This window comes from Crassostrea angulata, chromosome 5 (assembly GCF_025612915.1).
Source record: "Crassostrea angulata isolate pt1a10 chromosome 5, ASM2561291v2, whole genome shotgun sequence".
In the NCBI taxonomy this organism is placed as follows: domain Eukaryota; kingdom Metazoa; phylum Mollusca; class Bivalvia; order Ostreida; family Ostreidae; genus Magallana; species Magallana angulata.
The window spans coordinates 45,659,451-45,683,836 of NC_069115.1; the positions used below are offsets into that span (position 1 = coordinate 45,659,451).

Genomic DNA, 24,386 nt, shown 5'->3' on the forward strand with positions numbered 1-24,386 from the left:
CAAGTTTTAGTTTTTATTGTCGATTCTATTCCGCGGACGCGCTTCCACGTTGTTATCGGAAAAGAACGTATGTCTTTAATGGACTTTTTAGCCAATGAAAATAACTAAGAGTTAAATTACCTATCAACGTTATGTTTTCAAAACAATATTATAGGCGGCAATTAATTTTGAAATGTGATTCTACAATAAATAATTATTTCTTAAATATAACTTTGGTGCATGTAAATAGTAACTATATCATGTGACAGAAATGGCCTATTCAGGAATTTAGCAACTCAGCGCGTGCATAAAATACCAAGTTTAAATCGAATGACAGAAATTGATTATTTAAAAGCAGTAGAAATACATGCTGCTGCATTTGATTTGTAATGGTATTTCAAAAGTATTTTTTTTCTAAAAGCTTTCAATATTTACTTGTCATTCTTCATCGAAATTGTATCCTGCATATTTGTCATGCGCTTTGCAAGTTAATTGCATTTGATATTTAGTCATTCACCTCGAGAGACTGTTCATATCACGTATTACAAAAACCTAGTTTTTTCGTTTAAAATATTTTAATTTCATAAAGCTCTCGTGGGATTTATGGTCTTTTAATATCGGTTACATACGCACTTGTTTTCAAGGTCTTGTTCTGATGAAAATTGCTGACATTCAATTTATTGGAACGCATACACACACGGATTCGTCAGATCAACATCACGTTAGTATGGTGTTCCGATGGGGCCACTTCGACCTTCGCACTTTCGCCTTTAGGTCGAAGATGCGAGAGTGCGAAGTTGCGAAGGCGAAGCGCGAAGATGCGACGGCGAAAGTGCGAAGGTGCGACGGCGAAAGGGCGAAAGTGCGAAGATGCGACGGCGAAGCGCGAAGATGCGACGGCGAAAGTGCGAAGGTGCGAAGGCGAAGGAGCGATAGTAGTATCGCTCCTTCGCCTTCGCAACTTCGCACTCTCGCCGTCGCAACTTCGCAGTTTCGCCTTCGCCTTTTTTTATTCCATTCAGCAAATCTCGGTTGATTTCATAGAACTTTGATGCAGGTAACGGACTCGCCCGAAATTTTCCGAACGCACTCGGATGTTAAAATACGCATGCGTTAAAGAGTAAACGGCGCTAAAATGGATGGTAGGCATTATTTTGTACAGTTAGGCCTATATTTTATTGATGAATATATACTTACTGTTTCATGAAACGAAATATAGAATCATTTTAGCCTATTGTTGTATGTAACCATGGTAACGGTAATGATCACTAGACAGTCATAGATTATATACAATAGTATATGATGTAAATATTCATATAAACGATAGTTGTAAATGGTACACAAAATGCGAGAGTCGGTAGTGGCCAGTTCTTAATTCTTGTGCATTGTTACGTCATTTTATCGACACATAAAATTATGAACGAAAAAATGACACACACTGTAAAAGAGATAGATTTTGATATATTCTTGTGAAATATGAAATAGCTAGATCTACAATGTGAGTACACGTGTGATGTCACGACAGTTTAAATATTCCTCCATAGTGTATATATAACTGCATGTCCATGGAAATGGCCTCAAATATTTTCCTATAAATGTTCTAACCAACCTTGGAAAGTGAAGTATTTGAAATTCACATTGGGATCAAGTCACCTTTAGACCACACCATTTCATCTTACTTGGCTGGTGGGGGTGTTTAAAAATTAGTCTGAGGCATGTAAGTGAAAAATCTATAAAAGTTAGATGTGTTGGGGAAATATTTGGTTTTAAAATTTGACAGAATATATGGAATATATACTTGTAATACACACACAAAAAGCAACACCAATGTAAAACGTCACAAAATATGCACACCTTGGAATTGTTAAGGTAAACGATACAATAATATATATAAATAAGGGTTATGTCAAAAAAAACTGTGATCAACATCTGAAACCACAGCAAGTATACATTTAGCTTTAGACTATTGTTTAACATTTACAAGACTATGTATTTATCTGCAAATGTATATATAAAAGTAATTATATGCTGAAATTAATAGCTTTACAAACTTAAATAATTTAATTGCAGAAACTGAAACTGATGAGTTGTGCACCATCCTAAAAAAAATCGGATTGGGCCATTACACAAAGATTTTTGAGGAAAATATGGTAAGTTTTGTAGGATCTTCTAGAGGATTAGCTAATCTTGATTTTTAAACATGTAAGTGGACCAATCAGTAACTCCCTCCCCTTGCAAACAAAGATTGGGGGTATATACTATAATATAGGAATCACCTTGTTCGTCCATCTGTCTGCAATTGTGTTCGATCCATTTTTCTATGGTATTTCCTACATGATTTTGACCTAAGGTCATCTATGCAAGTTCAAAGTCATTAGAAGGAAAAAAACATATTAATTTGATATCTTTCTTATGGAGAAACATTGGAAGCTCTCTGTTAAATTGAATTTCAATATGATTGGATGTGTCATTAATTGATGCAGTACTGGCCTACTACCGTATATTAAATGACATCACTTAACATCAACTGACACACAGTTTAATCAGATTAGGCTAATGTGATCAGATTTGATGCTACTTTAAATTTTTTTTTTTAATTATTGTTTACTTTTGATGCATTAATAAATGGTTTTTGATTTAAGTAATTTTATAGTACTTAAAAATTATGTCCATTGTGAAATGCATGATCAAACATACATGATACTGTACAATTTAGATTGGCATCAATGAAGTGGAGGAGATGACAGACGAAGACTTCATTAAACTTGGAATTGTTTCTATCGGAATAAGATTGAAAATTAAGCAAGCTTGTCGGAATCACAAGAAAGGTTACAAATACATTTATTTACTTAAGAATGAATTGTAAACATCTAATGAAAATCAAGTCTTGGCTTTTCCCAGGAAAACATTTTAGGATAGGGTGAACAATTTTATTTTAACATATTACCAATAGTATTATAAATACATTTTTTGTTACTCTCTGCCCCACCCCCTATTAAACCTTTTCTGTTGAGGCCAGAGAGCTATGAAAATGCTTCAGTTGCTGCAAAAGACACTGAAATTAATTACCTTGTCTTACTAGTAACATAAAATTTGCGGTCAGTATTTTTTACCCTAAATTATAACCACTCGTGTACAATATAATGGTCAATAAACCCATTTTTTCTGAAGTAAAAATATGGTGAGAATCACTTTAAAATCATACTTTCAATTTATGCAAACTTGAAGTAATATCATTTTCATGTTTTAGTGAGTGATGCGCCAATGAGTTGCATCAAGACATTTCTTGAACTCCAAAAGCAGAGGAAGACTGGCAGAACCAAAAGCCCGAAAAAGGATCAGAAAACAAAGTTAACACGAAGACTTTATGTTGGCTGGAAACATTCAATAAGGGCAGGAGTATACAAACTGATCTCTGCAAGCAAAGGGGGAGGTCAACAGATCGTGGATTTTAACAAAGACTTGACTTTGAATCAGTTAATAAGTGAAATCACCGATATTTTTTTTCCAAATGGCATGTCTGAGGCCCAGGATTTGAGACTAGATGCCTTAGATGTGCATCTGGCATCCTTTTCTGGTTCTCCAATTCAAGAGACAGACGAGAATGGGGAGTCTTTTACAGTTGGAAATTACTTCAGAAAGATGAAATCAACCCCTGTGCGAATTTACTTACACACAGAGTTGGTGAGTTATAAGAATTTTTAAAAGTTAAAGAAGGGAAGAATAAGGTTGTTGGACCTAATTTAAAACTGGCTCAATTTGATTTAAATACATTTAATTGTACATGCCAGTAAAAAAAAAATTAGCATAATTAATAGACTGGAATTCCACCATAGAACAGATCAATTAAGGCTTCAATTACATGTACTTTTCAGTTTACAGACAAATCAAAATTAATTTGCCATAATTTTTCAACATAATTAAAGGAAGAAATCTCATATACATTTAATACATTGTAATAAAGTTTAAAATCTATATGAGGTAATTGAGTTCATGAAACAATAAAAAATGATCTTTTTGGTCATCTGATTGAATCATTTAAAGTCCCAAAAAGTTTTTTATTGTTCCCCTCCGACAACAACTATTCCTCCCGGCTTCGCCTCGAGAAATAGTTTCTGTCTCAGGGAAAATAAACTTTCTATTGTCCTTATAGCCATGGAGTAAATAGGTATGAAATATCTTATAGAAAATATACCCTTTTCTAACTTGTGCAATATACCGGTAAACCTGGAAGTTTGTCTCCTGTGAATGTACAGTGACCTTTGGGTAATATATGATGCGATATTAAAACTGCTATGTAATAATCTGTATATATGTATGACATGTGTATGGGGGTGTGTGTGTGCATATATATATATATATGTATATATCTGTCTTTGATTATCTGTGGTCTAAAATACAGCACAGGCACTTGTGCCCATGGTAAATTATACCAACATTAAGATGAAAATTAACATGCAGTGTTGTTGTTATCATACTGTATGATGAACTATTCCAGAAACAAGGACGTGTGCTATACTGTGTTCAGATGTGAGCAATTTAATCTACAGGATTCTTGTTTTGTACAGAAAAGTTTCAAAAGGCCAACCAATGGTGAAGCAAGCTGCGGTGTGATAACTGCTCTAGAATCCGATGAAGAAGATACAGGAACCCCAACTGTCACATTCCCCCGACTTAAACGAAGGAGACTGAACATTATTGAGGTAGATATAAAAAGGAGAAGAATTTTACCAATTACTTGTACTTTTAGAGAACTATTGGGCTATTTAATATTTTAAGATTTAACTTTAAAATCTTTTTCATTCAGACCCTGAGAACTATTACCCCCCCCCCCCCCCCCCCCCAAAAAAAAAAGGGGGGGGGAGAAACACATTCAGTGTAAATTAAATGGTGAATCTTTTTAATATAGATCTAAAAATGCAACAGTCAGTTTTTGTTTTTTTACTGTACTAATTTTAAGGGATCAAAATATGTGGATCACAATCATATTTTTTCCTGTCAAATTAACCCACTTAATGTTGACATCTATGAACAAAATGTGAATACAATTAAATGAAGCATTACAAATTCAACTTTTGGTATGCTATGAAGATAAAAAAAACATTCAAACAGAAATCAAATTTCATAGTGCAATACTGTCAAATACATGCATGCAATGTATCAAATATACATGCAATGTATGTCATTTCACAGTTTAATTCACTTATAATCCTAATAAAGTATTTATGTGTTTATCAGGGATCAAAGATTTTTTTATTTATTTATTTATATGCTACATGTATTGTAAAAATGGATTGAATCCTATTTAATTGAGTCATTAGGGCACTGCTTTGCGGAAACCCTATAGTAATCAGTCTGTCCATCCATCTTTCTGTCCATCTGAGATAACTTTTCTGGAGCATATTCCCTTTCCCTTTGCTCCAATCTGGCTATTCTTCATCCACAATGTGTGCTTTTGATCCAATGATATGCATTGACCTTGAATGATATTTAAAGGTCAAGTATCAAGGTCATATCGATCACACAAAAATCCCTCTTTTAATAGAGCATATATATACTCTCCACTTAGCCCTGCTGGCTAATACTTTACCTGTTGTTGGAGCTTTTTGGTTAAAGGTGTGCAGTGACCTTGAACCAAATCAATGAGAAGGACATATAGTAGATAACAAGACTGTATATTATTTTCCATTTGCTTAATCTTGCTCGGACTGAGAGAAAATGTCTGTATGCAAGAGTTAATGAGATTGAATTAGAAGTTCTATATCAGCTGGAAATTTTTTTTAAGTTATAGGTAAAAGTCAAAGTAAAACTCCCTGAAATTCTTTTCATCCAATTGTTCATAATATTTAAGGGGGGCCATTTGAGATGGTCATGATCTCAATGTTGTCTAGTTTGAAAAATTAAAGTCAATTTTATGTACATTAAGGGCTTAAGTTCAGAAGATAGACCCTCAACATCAACATCAGCTGCTTTGGATTTGCCGGACATTCATGTTGATGCTCCTCCTTCAAATCATGCGGCTGCAAATACTCACTGCCCGACAGAACATGAACCAATCATTATCCTTCATGAACCTGGACTTTCGGAATTCGATCATGAACTTGAAATGGCTATAAGAGAGAGTTTGGAAAGTTCCGAGTAAGTAATTTATTTACTTATATTTACATTCTACTGTGTTTTTCCATTAAATTTCGTGATGTTTAAATGCCTCTAAATGCAACAAGTAGTCAAAGGTCAAATTGACGAGTTTTATTATGACGTCACAAACGTTGAACGCTGTAAACTGCAAAGTCACAAGCGAAAATCAAAGTTCACGCTTGTGGCTGTTACTGTGGCTCTTCCATTAATATTAACTCACCCTTAGGATAGGATAGGAATTTTAAGGTATGAATCACATTTGCAGACAAGGCAAGAAGTTAAAAAAAATGTAAATATAAGCATTAAATCATGATTTTTTGAAGTATACACTCTCATAACTGCAGCGGTGTGTGCATACAAATTTTCATAACGCGCTAACGCGCGTTACTCAATTTGTATGCACACACCGCTGCAGTTATGAGAGTGTACCCAGCAGGCATACGACGTTGTACCAACGTTGAAAATACGTTGATCATGGTTGACGACGTTGATCAACCAAAATACAACGTTGTGCGACGTTGAAGAAAAAGACGTTATCAACATGACAAATTTTCAACGTTAGTTAGACGTCAGATATTCTGACCAATATCGACCAAATTTCTCATACATATATTTATAAAATTGTATTTTTCATAATTTCGTGTAATTATTGAATTCTGTAATTTGTGGGCATAAAAAGTGAAAAAACATCATCAGTGATGGCAAAAAATCGCACATGTAATGAATTTACATGTATGCGGAAAGCGCGCGATAGGCATTGATCTTGTAACCCCCCCCCCAAATATCTACACAGCTTGAAATGATTTAAGTAACTTTATGAATCATTTATATATATAGTGTTAATGAATAAAACTGTTGATAGTGAAATAAATTCAGTTATGGCGAAAGTTAGCGCATGTAAACAAATTATGCGGCAAGGTGCGCGATAGCCATTGATCTATTGCACATCCTCCATATCTGCTCAGCTTGAAAGCGCATGCTGGCCAGACAAGTATTAATTACTGGCGCGAACAAATTACCGCGCCAACTGAAACAAAGAACCAGTGTCCAGCTGGGGATAAGATATCCTAGCTGGGAAGCCATTTTGAACGCCAATCCAAACTTGAGACCGTGAGGAGCAGCATTTATAAATTCTACATCGACCTTTAATACAAGGACATTTTGGATTTCATCCTCTAAAATAGTAAAGTAAGTGTTTCTTTCAATTATATAATGCATGTTGTATAATGTTTTTATTTTTTTCAAGCTAGAAAAAAATGCTTAACCGCATGGCGCGTGTTTTTGAATTCACCACTAACGAACAGAGAATGCATGTAAAAATTGATCGATCTCCAACTTACATTAGTCTAATAATATCAAAGTATTGTTAGCCTTGAAAATGTCTTTAAGTTTTTGGTGTTTTTTGTGGTGTTTTTATTTTTTTTTTCACCACTAACGTTAGTAATGTTATGTACGATAGTTCACACGTATCACGAATGACTCTTTGGACGAGTTAACTAAGAGAATTTCCGATTTACGTACAAGTTAACAGAAGAGTGAAACTATAAATAGAATTGGGATTTTATTGTTGTCGTTGATCTTTGGTCTCCAACATAACGATGCAAGTTTTAATACTCAATAAGTGTACCCAGGCAACTGATCGAAGCCGTTTTGTAATACGAGTTTTTTGAGTTCCGTTTGTGTGTTACGGTCTTATTACTTCAGTATCTTTTCACACACTTTACATGCAAAAAATATTTGGAATGTAAATTTATATATTGCAGTAACACTACAAACTGAAAGTATGAATGAAAATGAACAATTGCATTTCAGAAATTCTTGCTTCAAAAGATTGGAGGTACAGATGGTACTGACCACATGAAGAAAGCAATGTTAAGGTAAATAAAGAATGATGTTACTGAATAATTAAAGATCATTAATTGAAAAAATCAATGTATGACATTGTATTCAGAGTGATATGAAATACTAAGTATTTGAAGTATGACATATTTCAATTTATTTTCAGAACTATGACAAACTCGTACATGGCTGGTCTAAACATGAAGGGAAAACGGGGAAAGAAAGCTTTTGGTTCCTCCCAACTCTACCTCCTTATAAAAGGTAAAATGTTTTCTGATTTTTACTACTGTCAAATTTCTCATTTGTAGTACATGTAGATTGAAACAATTAAAACATAATTTGATTAGTTGGTGCAGACGCAGAGTACTGTAGATTCCTCATTTTTCATGATTACTTCATTTTGCGATTCAATTATTTAATGCATCAAATTGCTAGAACACATAATTTTTATCATATATATTCATTAAATTAACACCTGCCAAAAATTAATAGGGAGATCATAAAATCCGTGAGATGTGCTTTTGGCAATTTTACATGGATATTAATTCCTTGTGTTTAATTAGGAATCTACAGTATACATCTATTTAAAAATGGTGTGTTATCTTTATGGCACTCTAATTGAAATTAGATCCCGTGATCTGCAAGGAAAAAGCCACTGGAGCAGATCAAAGGATCCAATTTTGGTTGAATTGTCTTTATGTAAAGAAAAAAATATATACAGAGGAACATATATTATAAAGCACCTTTATGTCTGTTTCAGAAACTGTATTGACATCTCATACACAGTATACAGAATCAAAATTCAATGAAGATTTGGCTAAATTCCTAAAATATGCCCCGGAGCGTGTGGGAGGAGGTGGAAGAAGGAGAAGAGATTGACTGTTTTTCACGTTCACTTGACCAGAACTAATGATTTTACTCTTTTTCATCTTCTTAAACTAATGTTTTTGTGAAAAGCTGGCTACAGATGTGAGCTAGGTTATCCATCAGTGATTTTAAGTGATACTTTCAATTTATTTAACTGTTTCTCTCTTGAATAAATTGATTAATGATATTTGTTCTGGTGTCATGTTGTTCATAAAATAATTTGAGGCAAAATGATTCACTGCAATTAGCGAAAAAAAATCAGTGTTCAAGGTCAAACAGTTGTAGCATTTCAACCAAATATCAACTAAATTTAAACGTTGTAACAACGTCAGAAGACGTTAAATCAACGTTGAAACAACGTCAGATATCAACGTTGAATCAACGTCAAAATTTCAACGTCCATTCAACTTTCATATTCAACCAAAATTCAACGTCATTTCAACGTTGAGGCATGACGTTGTTTCAACGTTGAATCAACGTTAGAATGCCTGCTGGGTATACTTCAAAAAATCATGATTCAATGCTATAAAAGTTTCTCTTGTAGAATTCATAGTGAAGTCTTTGAGATTGATGGAAAAAAGTTCAGTCATATTTTAAAATTTGGATTAAGAGCTTGCTTACAATAACTTTTGTTCTGGCCCATAAGCCTATTCTTTTTTTTATTTTGTGCAACGATGTTGTCATAAATGCATTTTACAATCGATTTGAATGCATAATTAAGTTTAATTTAAAATCTTTAATATATACATGTTTATCATGAAAATATATTTCAAATGGACATGAACATATATTTCAAACATATTACAGAATGTCAAAATCCCACATTTTATCACATGCATGCAGTATCATTACTTTGTATACCCTTTAGTGACCAATGTCATGCTCAGCCCTTAAAGTGTTGGGTGGATAATGAGATCTATAATCATTTCTCTATTGAGTATAGAAATGAAAGAACAACAGAAATAGTTTTCAAAATAAAAACTTAAAATATATCTTACAGAACGGTTACAATTATTTATTACAAGATTTGAATAAAGGAAAACCAGTAACTCATTTGAAATATTTCATAACTGTACGTATATTTAAGTTACATATAGTAATTTCTCATGTAAGTATTTATTTATTTTTTTATTTGGGGGGAGGGGGTTAGAAAGCAGTATTTAAGAGCTAGACAAAATAATTTTTTTAATTTCTGCCTTTGTAGACTTATAATGCATTTGAAATGTAATATGAATGTATTTTGTAGACCAGAGCCATCTTTAGAAGGAATATTGAAATGGTGGGTAGCTAGAAGTCACTTAAAGGATGGGGCACCAGTTTCAGTGGTAGTACACAGAGGAAAGCTTTTACAGAGTACATTTAGAGCAGTATCAAGGCCAAATTTCAACTTCCTCTTGCCTTTTCATGTTAGTTTCAGTGGAGAGATTGGAGATGATTTAGGTGGTCCAAAAAGAGAATTCTTCAGGTACATGTTAGTTAGATTTATTTAACCATTATACTTTGCAAAATGTATTTTATATCAATTCATTCATCTTCAGGCCCCACCATCACCAACTTTCCACAAGTCCCAACTCTGCTTCAAGTCTAGTTTTGATTTCAAATTCATGTACTTTTTTTTTAAGTATTTGAGTTGAAGATTGAGTTGATTGATTTAAAAATTTTGGTTAAAGCGGGCCAGTATTAACAAGAACATTAGAGAAATGAAATAATTATCTGCCTTAGAGTTGAGCCTGCACAGTTTTGGAATGTCTGAAATTATGAATTAATGCTTATTTGTAAAATATTTGTTAATGCAAAACAGTTTATTATTCCCTCGTGCAATTTGTTGAGAGGAGGATATAGCATCGCTGATGTGTGTGTGTGTCTGTATGTGTGTCCATTGTCAGCTTTTTAGCAAAATTCTAAGAAAACCCTCTCATTAATATTTATTAAACTTTGTACACTTCTTTGGCATGGTAAAAGGACAACCCTATTGATTTCCAAGTCAGTTGATTCAATATGTTTTAAATTATTGTAAAAAACGAAAGCTAATAGAGGAATTTTATGTATGGACTTGACAATAGACATTTTCGGTAATTTTATGTACGACTTGAAGTAAATCACTACCGTATGCAGTTTAAATCAACAACTTGACATTTTTGGGTATTTAAATCCAGTAAAGGTAAAAAACAAATGTTTTGTAGTATTAGAGGATTATATAGAAGATTGCCCATAGTTAAAAGTTGAAGCAGGCAAGAGATTAAAGTCATCCAATTTACATCGAATTTACAAGCAGTCGACTTCCGGACAAATTTTCTTACTTACAATAGAACTAGTCCAAAATTCAAGAGTCTTTGACAGGTATTGAACATTTATCACACGAAAATTGTTTCATATTTATATTTATTAATATCTACTACTATGGGTTGTTCATCAGAGCAGACTACAGATCGCTAAATCTTCAGCTACGTTTCATAATGTATACCGGTACGGATCCTTTATGCATGTATGCTTTTATGAAACCTAAAAGATCACTAAATGACTGTAAATTATTAAACTTTAAAGCATATGTGTTGAGTTTCTGCAAGGATTAGGAAAACTGTGCAACCACGAAAATGTAACCCCCCCCCTTCCCAATTTATACACCAAAAATCTTGGGGATTGGGATAAAATAGATATTATGAATTCAAAGTGGTCTTAACTTGTCATATTTATTTTGATCTGACAAATTTACATGTATTTTCCTAAATAATGCATTTCAATTTATGTCACGAGGAAATGCTTAGCGGTGCCCTTGTTAAATAAGTGAAGCTTCAATAACTGGGTACCTTTAACAGTTATGTTATATTTTAAGAAATGAATTTTTATGTTAAATCTTTACTTACATTTCAGAGAATTGATGAAGGCAATTAAAGAGGCTATATTAGAGGGACCCGACAGCAACAAGGTCTTCAGACATGATATCAGTCTTCTTCACAAAAAAACCTACGAAACCTGTGGTACCCTTGTGGCCTGGAGTATACTTAATGGTGGGCCAGGATTGCCAGTTTTCAATACTGATTTATTTTCTTTAATGACTGGTGGAGACATTGACGTTCAAGATTTTACAAGTGTTATAGACTCAGATGTCAGAGCTATTTTTCTTCAGGTAACTATATATAGTGATCAGTCCGCTAATTGCTAAAATACACTTTTCAGCATATTTTTACATATGGGACAATCTTCAAGATGTTTTTATGTATTTTATAAATAAAATATTGCGATATATATTATATATATTTAAGTGTCAAACATAATTTTGAGTCGAAATTATCTCAAAATGTTTGACACAATGGCTACTTATCAGGTCTTTCCTGCAGAGCTAGATAAAACACAGTGAATGTATTAGGTAGGTGTTCATTGTTTTGGAAAGGTAAAAATTATTAAAGCCCTAGTGGGTTTCAAACTCAATGACCTACAAATTTATAGTGAATGCTCTAGCAAATCAATTGTGCTATGCCGTTAAGTAAGAATTTAATTTATAAAATTATATCTTAATTTATTGCTTATATGTAGATAGGTAGTGTGTCACAATATGGAGGTACTTATTCCCATACCATCTTAAACTCATATATCCTTAGATACAACACAGAAGAGACATATAAGATTGTTAGCTGTTACTTAAATTGATTTGAAATGACTCCATTTTGTGTAAAAAATTTTACATCCAGTGATGTTAATACCATACATTTGAGCCATTTTTTTAAGCTCTGTCAGAAAAGCCCGGAAAATTGGGATTGAATTTCGACATTGAACTGGAGGGCAAATAGCTTAGACAGTTTTTATTAGACCAAGATTTCAATAAATATAATTCATATACAACAAAGTTTGAGGCAACACATACAGTTCTGTAGATTCCAAATTAACCGCAAGGAATTAATATCCAATTGCGAGATGCACATCTTGCTGATTTTAATATCTTGCTTTTAAATTTTTTTTAAGGATGTAAACCAAATATAACTTTAATAGAAATTCAGGATTCTTGGTTTAATATTCTCTCGATTTAATGCAAAACAGTTGAGTCTCGAAATTAAAAAGTTGCATAAAATAAGGAATCAACAATACCTTCTCACTTTCGCCTTTAGGGTGAAGATGCAGGGGTGAAGGAGCAATATACTACTATTGCGCCTCTGCATCTTCACACTTTCGCCTTCGCACTCTTGCATCTTTGCCTCTAAATTATGCCCATACTATTGTGCAATATGTTTAAATAGGTCAATAATGGTATAGATCAGAACAGTTAGTATTTTATTTCAAATGGATATTACTTTACATACATATATTTGCTGGTAAATTACTGTATAATGCAATGTTTATTATCTCATCTATAATTAGATTCAAGAGGCAACAACAGAGGAACAATTTGAAGAGGCATTATCCAAAAACAGCGATTGGCTTCTAAATCAAGGCCTTGCACCATACAATCTGAAGATTGATAGAAAGGATGAACTGTTGAAAATCTTGTTCAAAAATGAAATATATTTCAGGTAAATTAAAAATTGCACACTCCATATATCATTATCATGTAATTCATCTCCAACTCCATATGACGGAGCTATATTTTACATATACCAGTATATAGATTTTGACAAAATACATTGAACCCCTGAATATGAAAAGTTTGCGAGCCGGTCCGACAGATCATGCAACTGTTGCCCGAGACACAGTCAACAACTGTTTTGTTTTACCCCTTCTAATCAATAACACGTTTTCGCGGAATGTGACATCACCGGTCAACAGTCTTTTTTAACAGTCAATTTTAACAGTACCAATCCAACAGTTCCAGTCCAACAGTCAAAATGCTGGACTTTTTTTCGTATAGAGTTATATAGTAACTGTTTTACAGGGATATAACAATTTTAGATGTTTGAATATGATTAATTTATGTTTTGAATAATTGATTATTTCATCACATAACTTTAACACTGTGGCAAACAAACTTACCAAAATGATAGTTGTTTTATATTACTATTATGATATGATATGGAGAAGGAGATCTTCCTTTCTCTTGGCTGACTGGGGGTGAAGTGAATTAGTTCAGGAATTTGGCACCAAGCATGCGCACTTAATTTAAGTCTAAAACTTGTAAAACTACCTATTCACTACTATTTCAAAATAACAACCCATCATACAGCTCTCACATGACCCAAACACCTTTGACCTTTCACAATCCCAACTCAACCAAGGAATGTAAAACACCATGAATATGAATGATATGTAAATTCCAATGTTCTTTAATTCACTGTCTTATAGATGATGAAAATGGTGATGATTTATGAATTAGTTTATTAAATATCAATATATTTTAATAAATATTCCATTAATAAGGCTTATGTGACACAAAGATTTCACAGCAACTATTAATTTCATGAAATTATTAACATCAGAGCGACATTTCTCTCTCTCTTTCTCTCTCTAAAGCTACAAACATTTGATGCAATTTTAAAAGCTATTGATACCATATTCAATATTGTGTGCAATTTTTTCAGGGTACACAGTGAAATTTCCCAGTTTATCGATGGTCTAAATAGAGTTGGGAACTTTCATACCTCTGCAATTTTGAGGGCAGCTAAAGAATTCAAGACTTTGTTCACCCCCAATCCAGTTAACCATCTGACATTTAGTGGGCTTAGACAAATGTACAAAATAGAATTTAGCCCCGTGGGTTCCAATCATCGGCAACAAGAAGATGAAGCAATTTATTGCTTCGAATCCTTTTGCTCCGACTGTGAAGGTAGATTTATGTTATAAAAAAAGTTTAATGTACATTTGTATTTCCCGCAAACAAAGTTTGTATAATAAATTACATTACACATATAAATTATATAAAACACCTTTAAAATATTTTCAGCTGGCATTCTTGAAGTTTCCTTGGAGGATCTATTAGCATTTTGGACTGGAGCATCTGAAGTGCCTCCATTGGGATTCGATCATAAACTTCGAATCACCTTCAATGAGAACTCTCAATACCTTCTACCAATAGCTCATACGTGCACCCTGGTAATTAGGTTGTGGAGAGGTTATAATGACCCTGATCAGTTCAGATGCGACATGATTAAAGCCATCACATGGACAGGGGGGTTTCACCTAGCTTAAAGCCTTGGGACCCTTTATCAAACCCTCTGCAGCTTTTTATACCCCCATTCCGAAGGAGAATTGGGGGTATACTGTTTTACCCTTGTGTGTCTGTTTGTCTGTCTGTCCATCCGTGACAAATATTTCTGTCACATTTTTCTCAGCAACTATTAATTGTAGGTGCTTGAAATTTTAAGACACCATTTGTTTAGGCATGCCATATGGTAAGATACATTTTTGTACCAATCGGACATCAACTTCCTGTTAAATGACAATTTTATTTAATTTTAGCTTAAATTTTTAAACAATTTTTCGTCAAAGATTTCTCAGCAACTATTTATTGCAGATGCTTGAAATTATAACACACTATTTGTTTAGGAATATCATATTGTGGGATATAATTATTGTTCCAATCGGATGTCAACTTCCGTTAAATGACGATTTTTGTTTATTTTGCATATTCACATCAGAGCAGGGGTTATCACTAGTGATTATTGACTCGCAGATATCTTGTTTTTGTTGACCCTGTTTTTGAGTTGATCTCTTAGTTAAGAGTTTAAAGCTGCTCAACAGTAACTGTTGTTTTTGGTTTTAGGAAAGGCAAGTTTGATTTTCATTTTGATTAGGTAAATGATACTTTCACTCCTAATGGGGTATACATTTTCACCTTGTGTGTCTGTCCATTACAAATTTTAGTTTGCTTTTCTGACATATCTGAACTTTGAACATGATCTTTGTTTTAACATGACATGATGTATGGTTAGCTTCATTTTTGTACAAAGTCAATTTCATATGTTATTTAGGCTAATGGTGACCATTCTTTTTAGAAGCAGGGACATCATAATAAGCACAGACTTGTAGATTTCTTCTTCTTGTTTTTTTTTACAACGAACTCAACATTTTCAAATTCAAAAACAAAAATTTGTATTTGTAAAATCTGAAAGAGTAGTTGTTAACTTACCCGGCGTTTGCATCCTAATTTTTGTATGTTCAACTTAGAGATGTCACATACTGAATTCATAAAGGAATCAGTTATAAGATACGTGTATTTGCAAATATAATTAAGATTCAATTTTTCATTAAATTATGACTGAAGAATTTTTTGAAACTATGCAAGTACATTTTCTGTTAAAATGATTTTCAGTTATCAATCATATCCTTATATAGTGCACTGTATTGATTTTGTTGAAAGTATAATGATTCAACACAATTATTTGATTTTAAAACTAGAATTATTGTTTTATTTGTTGTTATTGTGTTAATTTGGTTTCCTCTTCTTTTTAAATATGTTCTATTGAAACTTTTATAACTAAAGTTTTTTTTAAACTAAATTTTATGTGAAAGAACACTTGATTAAATATTTCTTTTCCTTTTTTTTACACTAAAGCTAAATCTTCATACTGAATAAAATGCAATATGATATAATGCATGCTTGACATGTTCAAAATCTTTTTGAAGTTATATTCATAGTTGATTGTAAACAATTTGGTATCTGCTTGTGAATGAAAATAATAGAATATTTTTTTAGTTAAAGTATAGAGCAATTGGGAGTATTTAAAAGAAATTTATATACTGTACATGTTTTCATAAATTCATTTCATACATCATACATAAAAGACGCAGTAACACATGGAAACAGATAAATTCAGGTGATTTTAATTTTTTCATTATGAACTATATATGCAAAATAAATGTGAAAATTATACACTCAGTTTTTGTCTTCTGTTATTTGTCATTTTTATCACAGTGCAGTGCTAATGCTTGCATTTCTGATCCAGTGATTACTTTTCTCTTAAATATTTAGGAACATCACAGATACCGGGTACATACAGGTATACATTGAAAAAATATGTGTCACTAGTCACCCGCAAAAGTTAATGATCATCATGGCATACACAATTTATACAATGTAATATAAATAAGTTGGTGGCTTTCAACTTAAGCACGTAATTGCTGAAGAACCCATAAAAACAATTCAACAGCTTCCTCTGTTTCACAAGGTATTGATTTTCCTCCTTGTCTCATAAGGTCCATTAAATGAGTTAGGGTATCCTCTCTACATCCAAACTTGTTGGGTACTTCACAGAAATTTTTCATTGCTTCTATGTCATCTATTTCTACTGGAAACTTGTAATCAACAGCATCTACAATAAAGTTTAAACAAAGTTCATTTTAAGCATTAAAAAAACCCTGATAACCATCATTAACATGAGAACCATATGGTTCACAAATCTTTGAGAAATGCAAAGAATTTTTTAATCTATATAGTTTGTATATGTAACATTTTAACAGGTATGCAGTACCATACATATTAAGAGAGGTATATAGCTCACTTAGGGATTTTCCATGAAAGACTAAGTTATTCTACACCACATCAATAAAATCTGAAGGTGTGTTGAGGATATACCGTAAATAGGAAAATAGTATGCAATAAAACATCTGTCATTTGAACTAATTTAAACCAAAGAAACCTGATAAAAACTTTATTTTACAGATGTAGTACACATTTACATTAATTTAATTTGGTCTTTGTACTGAAAATTAAAGCTCCTTAATTCAGTTTTATATCAATTGTTGTATATACTTTTAAACAATGGTCATGCTAAGTATGTGTATAATAATAGAAATTTCAGTAGTTTTCCTGGTCAATTAAGCCATATTTCAATGAAAATAAATGATGTACAAAATTTGTTAAGAAAACAAATAATATTAAAAGGCTATCGTACATGTTATTTTGCCTCAATAAAATTTGCCCCTGACGTCTGAGGTGGGGATGATTGTATTATGACTATACGACTTTTACATTGCTTGTAATAGAGGTCATAATGTTTTGGCAAATCAAAAATAGACCTGTGAACATTTCGTTCAGTTCCCTTTTTTAAACTTACCCATGATGCATTTGGTTTGGTTTTTTTGTATGACCTTAAAGAGGTTATTTTTATATACTTTGAATATTTCTAACTTTGAAAGGAGACTGATTCTGCTTGTGTAATTAGGCAAAGGTCTATAACCTTCTGAGATAATTGGTTTACTAGTATGAAAAATTATTTGATACTGTAATAGCCAAAAAAATCGGACCCTGTTGCTTTAAGTAGACACATATTTCAACTAGTGACTTTTCTGAAACAGCCATGTATAAAGCCACATACCGTATATTGAAAGAACATGTTGTAAAAGTGTTATATGTGTGGCCTAGTGGTAAAATGTGATCGCTGGATCGATTCCACCAGTAGTAATTATTTCTTTACCCCCATCAGATAAACAAGCTACACATATATGCAGGTATTGTTGGCCCTGTGGAAACTCACAGGGTTAACAAACCTTTGCAAGCCAAAATTAGGACAAAATATGTATTTATTTTCGATCAGCTTCATTGAACTATATATAGGTTTATAACATTGTTTTACCATAAAGCTCTGGATTGAAGAACATGATATCTGGCTTTCCTGAGGGACATTCTACAACATTTTTTGATTGATGTCTGATATTGTGAGTATTCCAATCTTTTCTGATGTGATCCAAATCCCTTTGTAATATGGCCATAAAGCAAAATCTCAAACATTCTCTGCATAAAAGAAAAATATAAATTTCAACTTCTAAATAATGTTTTCTTTAAAAAAAGCAAGGAACAGGTGTTTTATTTATTTTCTTTTTACCGTATATAGATTATATAGCAATACACAGCCAACTCTAAATAAGCATAACTATCATCTCTTTAAACATATTTTATAAAGATATTAATTCCTCGCGTTTTATTGGGAATCTAGCTACAGTAATCTAGCTTAATATGGCACAGGAAAAAATTATAACTATTTTTGGTGGCTAAATCTTTCATTTGCTGTGACTATGTTTGGGTTGATGATAAAGATTTAATTGATAAAAATATATTACAATTTTGATATATATGATGTGTTGTGAGTTTTAAAAGTCAAGAGTAGAATACACAAGTGCTCTTCAAACAAAAATTCACATCTTAGAAAGCCTGGTTGTCATTTCAAAGGCCTAGCTTATACAAAATCATTTGAGGAAAGTTTATTCTAATCTAATATATTGCATGTAGAATATTTTCTAGAAGATTAATGGAAATCCCAAAATTAAATTAACTTACATATGCATGGGGTTTCCACATGTGAAATATCCCTGCATCTCTAAATCTTTGAAAAAGTCTATCCAATATCCAACACCCAATTGACGAAGTGATCTCCACCATCGCTCTATTCTCTATATTAAAAAAAAGGTTTACTGTACCATATAACTATAAAATTCCCAAATAATAAAGGTACCAGATATCCATGAAAAAATGCAATGGTACACATGTTTAGGGAAATTCTTTTGTCAACGGAGTTGCAATGTGACAATTTTTCCAGTACATGCAATATATGTACAAAAGAAGTCAAATTTTCAAAACTGCACAATTCTAATAAAAATATGAAAATAAAATAATAAAAATGCATATAAGCCTTGTTTTTGGAACACGTATACATGTATAAAAATATTGACAACTAAAAAAACACACTCCCTCAATGCTAAATTTATTCATTGACAGTGACTATAAAACCAATACATTTGACAAAGCATGGCTCTTTGTTTTACATGTTTAACTACCGGTATTTGGTATAGCAGAAGCTTTTACTGTGACACTGTTTGATTTTTTGTTTGCTTTTGAAGTTATCTATTTATACAAATGCAGTATTAACATTGGCGATTTGCCTGCCTACAGCCTCTGGGACTCTGCTTCTAGCAGAGCATGGCTAACAAGAGGCCCATTGGCTACATTTGCTGATCAGCAATTCTCAAATATTCCAAGATTTGACAATCCATATAACAATAATTCATGTAAAGAGAAGATGCAGTAAAGGAACAATGCATCAATCTTGTTATCCGATAAAAAATAAACACACCAAAGATAAGAAACTTGGAAAAGAATAATGATTAAACATTTTACTATAAATAATAATGAAATCCAAAAGTAGGGATGCCCCATTAATGGTACAGGCCATGCCGGGGTTATGGTTTTTAATAATTTAGAATATACATGTACACTATATATGACTGTATATTATTATAATGGCAGAATATTTACCTGGTTTGATGTGGAACTTCCAATGATCACACTTTTATCTCCAGCCATAGCATCATCATCATTCCAACGAAAAGCCTTCTGCATGTCTTCAATGTGACCATTTTCTGTTCCAGCATCTATTCTAATGCATCTTGGTACTCCTGAATTGGAAAATTTTGATGAATTTAACAACAGTTAAAGTTCTAAAAGATTAATTAAATCCAATTTAAAACTAGAGGTACTCTGATCAAGTTCACAAATAATACCCCCTGCTAAGAACATATACCTGGTAACTCAAATATTTCTTTATTAGATAGTAATGGATGCATGGTCTTTCTAATTGTGACCTGAAACTTGCACATATGACCAAAGCTCAAGGTCATGACATATTTACAGTTCACAAGCAATCTTTGTGTCAATTTTAGTTTCTAATCATATTTCATCACAAGATATATTCTAGACAGGAATTCCTAATTTTTTAGTAAATGACCTTTAACTTGCCCAATTGACCTGAGGTAAAAAATCATGACACACCCTCATCTTTGTGTGAAGTAAGAACATCCAACGTTCCGCCATAATAAAGATATGGACTGGACAGATTGCACAGAGATGGATGGATGGACAGATGGATGGACACTTCGTTTGTGTGTGTGTGTGTGTGGGGGGGTATGATATTAACATTTCACAAAATCTGCATTACACCTCCTACCAAATAGAAACTGCAATATATGCCAGAATATAGATTTTTTTTAAAGAATTGTTACCGTTATTTAATTTGCATTGTTTTAAATTTTAATAATCTATAGAGACGTTGTTTAGAATACATGTATTACAGTCTAAAGATAGAATGCAATATATTATATAAGTTGGGGCTATATGAACCATGTACCGGCCGTATATCATATCATGGATAGTATAGTAGTAGGACACTTGATTATACATGTATAGTGTTGCAGGGTCCTGGGTTTGACTTACTGGTCAAGCCACCAAATTTTTCTTTCCTTCTACATTTACTGTACAAATATATTGTATCCCACTAAAACTATCTAACCAAGTTTATGAAGTAAGAAACATATATATGTTTACTGGCTGTGGGGCACATTCATTTGTTGATTTTTCCCATATCATGGATAACATGCCACATTTTGATTAGTTCTTTTACATACATGTACTTAAGAATAAAATCTATAAAAATTTGCATGCACATGTTTTTTCCTAAAACTAAAGAACCATGTTTTTTTCATTTGTGAGCTGAGAAAAGTCAAATTAATTCATGAAAATGAGAAAAGTTTGACAAATTTGCACTTGACAATTATGCAGTCATTAATGACTTTTTTATTGAGTTAATAATAAAATTCTTACAGTTTTAAAATCAGTACCTGCTATTTCCTCAACATAGTCCAGAAAGTATGAGGCAACTACCTTTGGATTGTTATTTGTTCTAGCAACTCGTAACCAAAGGATGCGACGAGAAAACCTACCATAAAAACAAAATTTAAATGAAACATGTACCATATGATACTACATGTAGTAATAATGTCAATTATCATATCTTAATGAAATAAAATGTACATAAAATATATTATTTTTACAAATCTTTACAAGTACATATGAATTTCAATTATCAATTTATGATGTCAGCATGAACTGATAATACATGTACTGAAATTATAAAAAATTCTTGTTTATTCACCCACAAATTGCTCCATGAATGCAAAATCCAAATGGTTTCAACTTATCATATCCATCAATATGAACAAGAAAATTGGGTCCTTGGTTATAATACTGGCGTCTGGATAAACAATGCTGTGACCTAAGGGACACTCCCTCTGGATCTAAAATTCTAAGGGCACACATTGTTGTATTCCTGCATAAATAACAGAAAAATGTTGTATGTTATTTTTCTTTTATTTCAACAAGTATTTTTCACTGTTAATGTATTAAATAAGAACTATTTATTAAATATGCCTTTGCCCGTTTCTTGTATTTTTGTGTATATACCTTCCAACAAATATTCCATGTTTTAAAAATAATCTCCTAGATAAACTACGGCAACCTAAATTCTTTGAGCCTTCTTTAATCTCCATCTAAAACAATAGTAATAGATTACTTTAACCCTGACATGCATACTAGTACCTTACATGTGTGTACGTCTTAATAATATAAAAGCTCTGGTTAGGGTGAGAGTACTCTTGTATTCAATTATTATTAATTTGTCATATGTTTAAACCACAAGACATCTTTTAAATACCTGAATTAATTATTCAATTTTACCTGGATAACAGGAATGATTTCATCTAAACTCCAATTTCCAACTTTTTTAAGATCTAAATTTCTTAGACGCCTTTTCAGTGTACGGTAACTAAATAAAAAAAATGAATATATTATTGATGTACATACTTATGATCATCTGATCTGAGGCATGTAGCATAGTTTTAAGTGGGTGGGGGAGCCTTCCGAAATAATATTGACAAAGGTGACATCAGAGATGTATGATATACCACAGGCACCTGAATTTGTAACAATTATCGGTAGTCGCTTAATTAATAAGTCAAATATAGTTATACAGTCATGTATAACTTTAATTTTCTTTTAAGTTTTGGAATTCAGCTGTAATTCATAATAGATGGCTTAATTCCCTTAATGAATCGTGAATTTTGGCCTAAGAGATACAATCTGTGTATTTAGGTCAGTAAGGGGGGGTTGGCTAGACGGGGAAGATGAGGACACCTGTGTGTTAATAGCCTTTTGATTACAGCAGCAGGGTTTATAAACCTAGCGACAATTAGCTTTGCAGTTCTTCAGATCCTGAGGATGTTAGAGGCACAATTAAGAGCCGACCCCGTGAATTGGTAAATTTTATAATTGGTTGATTTGAACTGGTGATTTTATGGTTAATAATTAGATTAGTTTTATTGGTAAATTTGGGTGAAATCTGGATTATCTACGGTGCTCCTATGGAATTCTTGAAACTTACTTTTATTAATAAGGAATTAATTTATATTACTACTGGTGATGTTTTTACACTGAGTTACAGGTGTTTAGAATCTTACAGTTAAAGAAAGCTATTGGTGGCATTGATTCACCATAGTTTTAGGACAACGGGAGTGCTGGTGATAAAGAATTGTTGGTGGTGCGATTCACCACAATCTGTTCACTAAGTTTATCACATAAATCTTCACCAGTAGTAGTCCTATAAATAATTGGGGGGTAATAAATGGTTTAACAGGTGTTTGAATTACTTAAGTGTTTCATTGTTTAGTTAATAGTCTCGCATTAGTTTTTAATATTTATATTGTTTTATATACCTGACTTATTTCTTGTGGATATACAACACTTAAGAGGTTGCACTACAAATTACGCTATTGGCTCGTAAAAATCCGAACCCATGCAAACTTTGATGACGTTTCGAGCCGCGTCACAATATCGAAAAATTCTACCCCTACTAAATATAAATACACAAAGTGTGCAATACAATTTTGACTCCGGCTTCGATTTGCCACATAAATCAGATCCAGTTGCGTGTAGCATTGAGTTCAAATATGATATACATGCAAGTATCTCACTATACATTTCCTCCTAAAAGAATTGGTAATGCTATCATCTACAATTCATGTAAATCTTGAGTATTTATATATAGTAGGGTAGAATTTTTTTTATATTTGGCTCATTGAGCAACTGATTAATAAAAATTCAGGTGCCTGTGGATATACTTCCGTGTCTGACATTATTCACAGTTATTGAATATTTACGAGATGCTAGTGCTGACTATAATTGGAACATTGTCTTCCTAGTCATTATGTATTCATTTGGCCTTTGCCAATTATTGTAATTGTGTTTGTGCCAATAAAATATTTGTATTTGTATTTGTACTCCATATCTATATTTCTGTCACCTAATAGTCTGCTTACCTTAATTCAATACCGTGGTTTAAATACATCAACATCTGGATTTCAATATATGACAGTCCTTGTTGGAAATATTTTCTCAGAAGCTGGTCTTCTGCCGGAGACGCCATTTTTTATAGTTAAAATTATCTTTAAACGATAGAGAGCTCTACAAACAGTAAAGGCGAAGGCGAGAGTGCGAAGTTGCGACGGCGAGAGTGCGAAGTTGCGACGGCGAGAGTGCGATAGTAGTATCGCTCCTTCGCCTTCGCACCTTCGCACTCTCGCCGTCGCAACTTCGCGCTTCGCCGTCGCATCTTCGCACTTTCGCTCCTTCGCCGTCGCACTCTCGCACTTTCGCCTTCGCAACTTCGCACTCTCGCGCCTCGACCTAAAGGCGAAAGTGCGAAGGTCGAAGTGGCCCCATCGGAACACCATACGTTAGATAAATACAGTATCGCATTGAGATTACCCAAGCTCCTGAGTAAAGATTTTCGCTAAAGATATTTCAATAAGTGATA

At 32.7% G+C, this 24,386-nt stretch overlaps 3 protein-coding genes across 3 annotated transcripts; 2 read left to right on the plus strand and 1 right to left on the minus strand.

The window, feature by feature from the left end:
- The first annotated feature begins 892 nt into the window (after window positions 1–892).
- LOC128183923 (uncharacterized) lies at window positions 893–16,627 on the plus strand. Its single transcript, XM_052853155.1, has 11 exons — window positions 893–1,121; window positions 2,050–2,129; window positions 2,696–2,807; window positions 3,230–3,663; window positions 4,548–4,682; window positions 5,906–6,117; window positions 10,070–10,288; window positions 11,695–11,950; window positions 13,177–13,328; window positions 14,331–14,575; window positions 14,693–16,627. The coding sequence occupies exons 1-11, from the start codon at window positions 1,115–1,117 to the stop codon at window positions 14,935–14,937; spliced, it is 2,097 nt and encodes a 698-aa protein (XP_052709115.1). The 5' UTR covers window positions 893–1,114; the 3' UTR covers window positions 14,938–16,627.
- LOC128183925 (uncharacterized) lies at window positions 7,614–9,010 on the plus strand. Its single transcript, XM_052853157.1, has 4 exons — window positions 7,614–7,769; window positions 7,930–7,994; window positions 8,123–8,217; window positions 8,717–9,010. The coding sequence occupies exons 1-4, from the start codon at window positions 7,716–7,718 to the stop codon at window positions 8,833–8,835; spliced, it is 333 nt and encodes a 110-aa protein (XP_052709117.1). The 5' UTR covers window positions 7,614–7,715; the 3' UTR covers window positions 8,836–9,010.
- LOC128183924 (uncharacterized) lies at window positions 16,551–24,281 on the minus strand. Its single transcript, XM_052853156.1, has 10 exons — window positions 24,140–24,281; window positions 23,890–24,034; window positions 22,253–22,340; window positions 21,980–22,065; window positions 21,672–21,845; window positions 21,358–21,455; window positions 20,000–20,139; window positions 19,025–19,137; window positions 18,324–18,481; window positions 16,551–17,060 (listed from the first exon to the last, which is right to left on the minus strand). The coding sequence occupies exons 2-10, from the start codon at window positions 23,994–23,996 to the stop codon at window positions 16,855–16,857; spliced, it is 1,170 nt and encodes a 389-aa protein (XP_052709116.1). The 5' UTR covers window positions 23,997–24,034; window positions 24,140–24,281; the 3' UTR covers window positions 16,551–16,854.
- Between the last annotated feature and the right edge of the window lie 105 nt (window positions 24,282–24,386).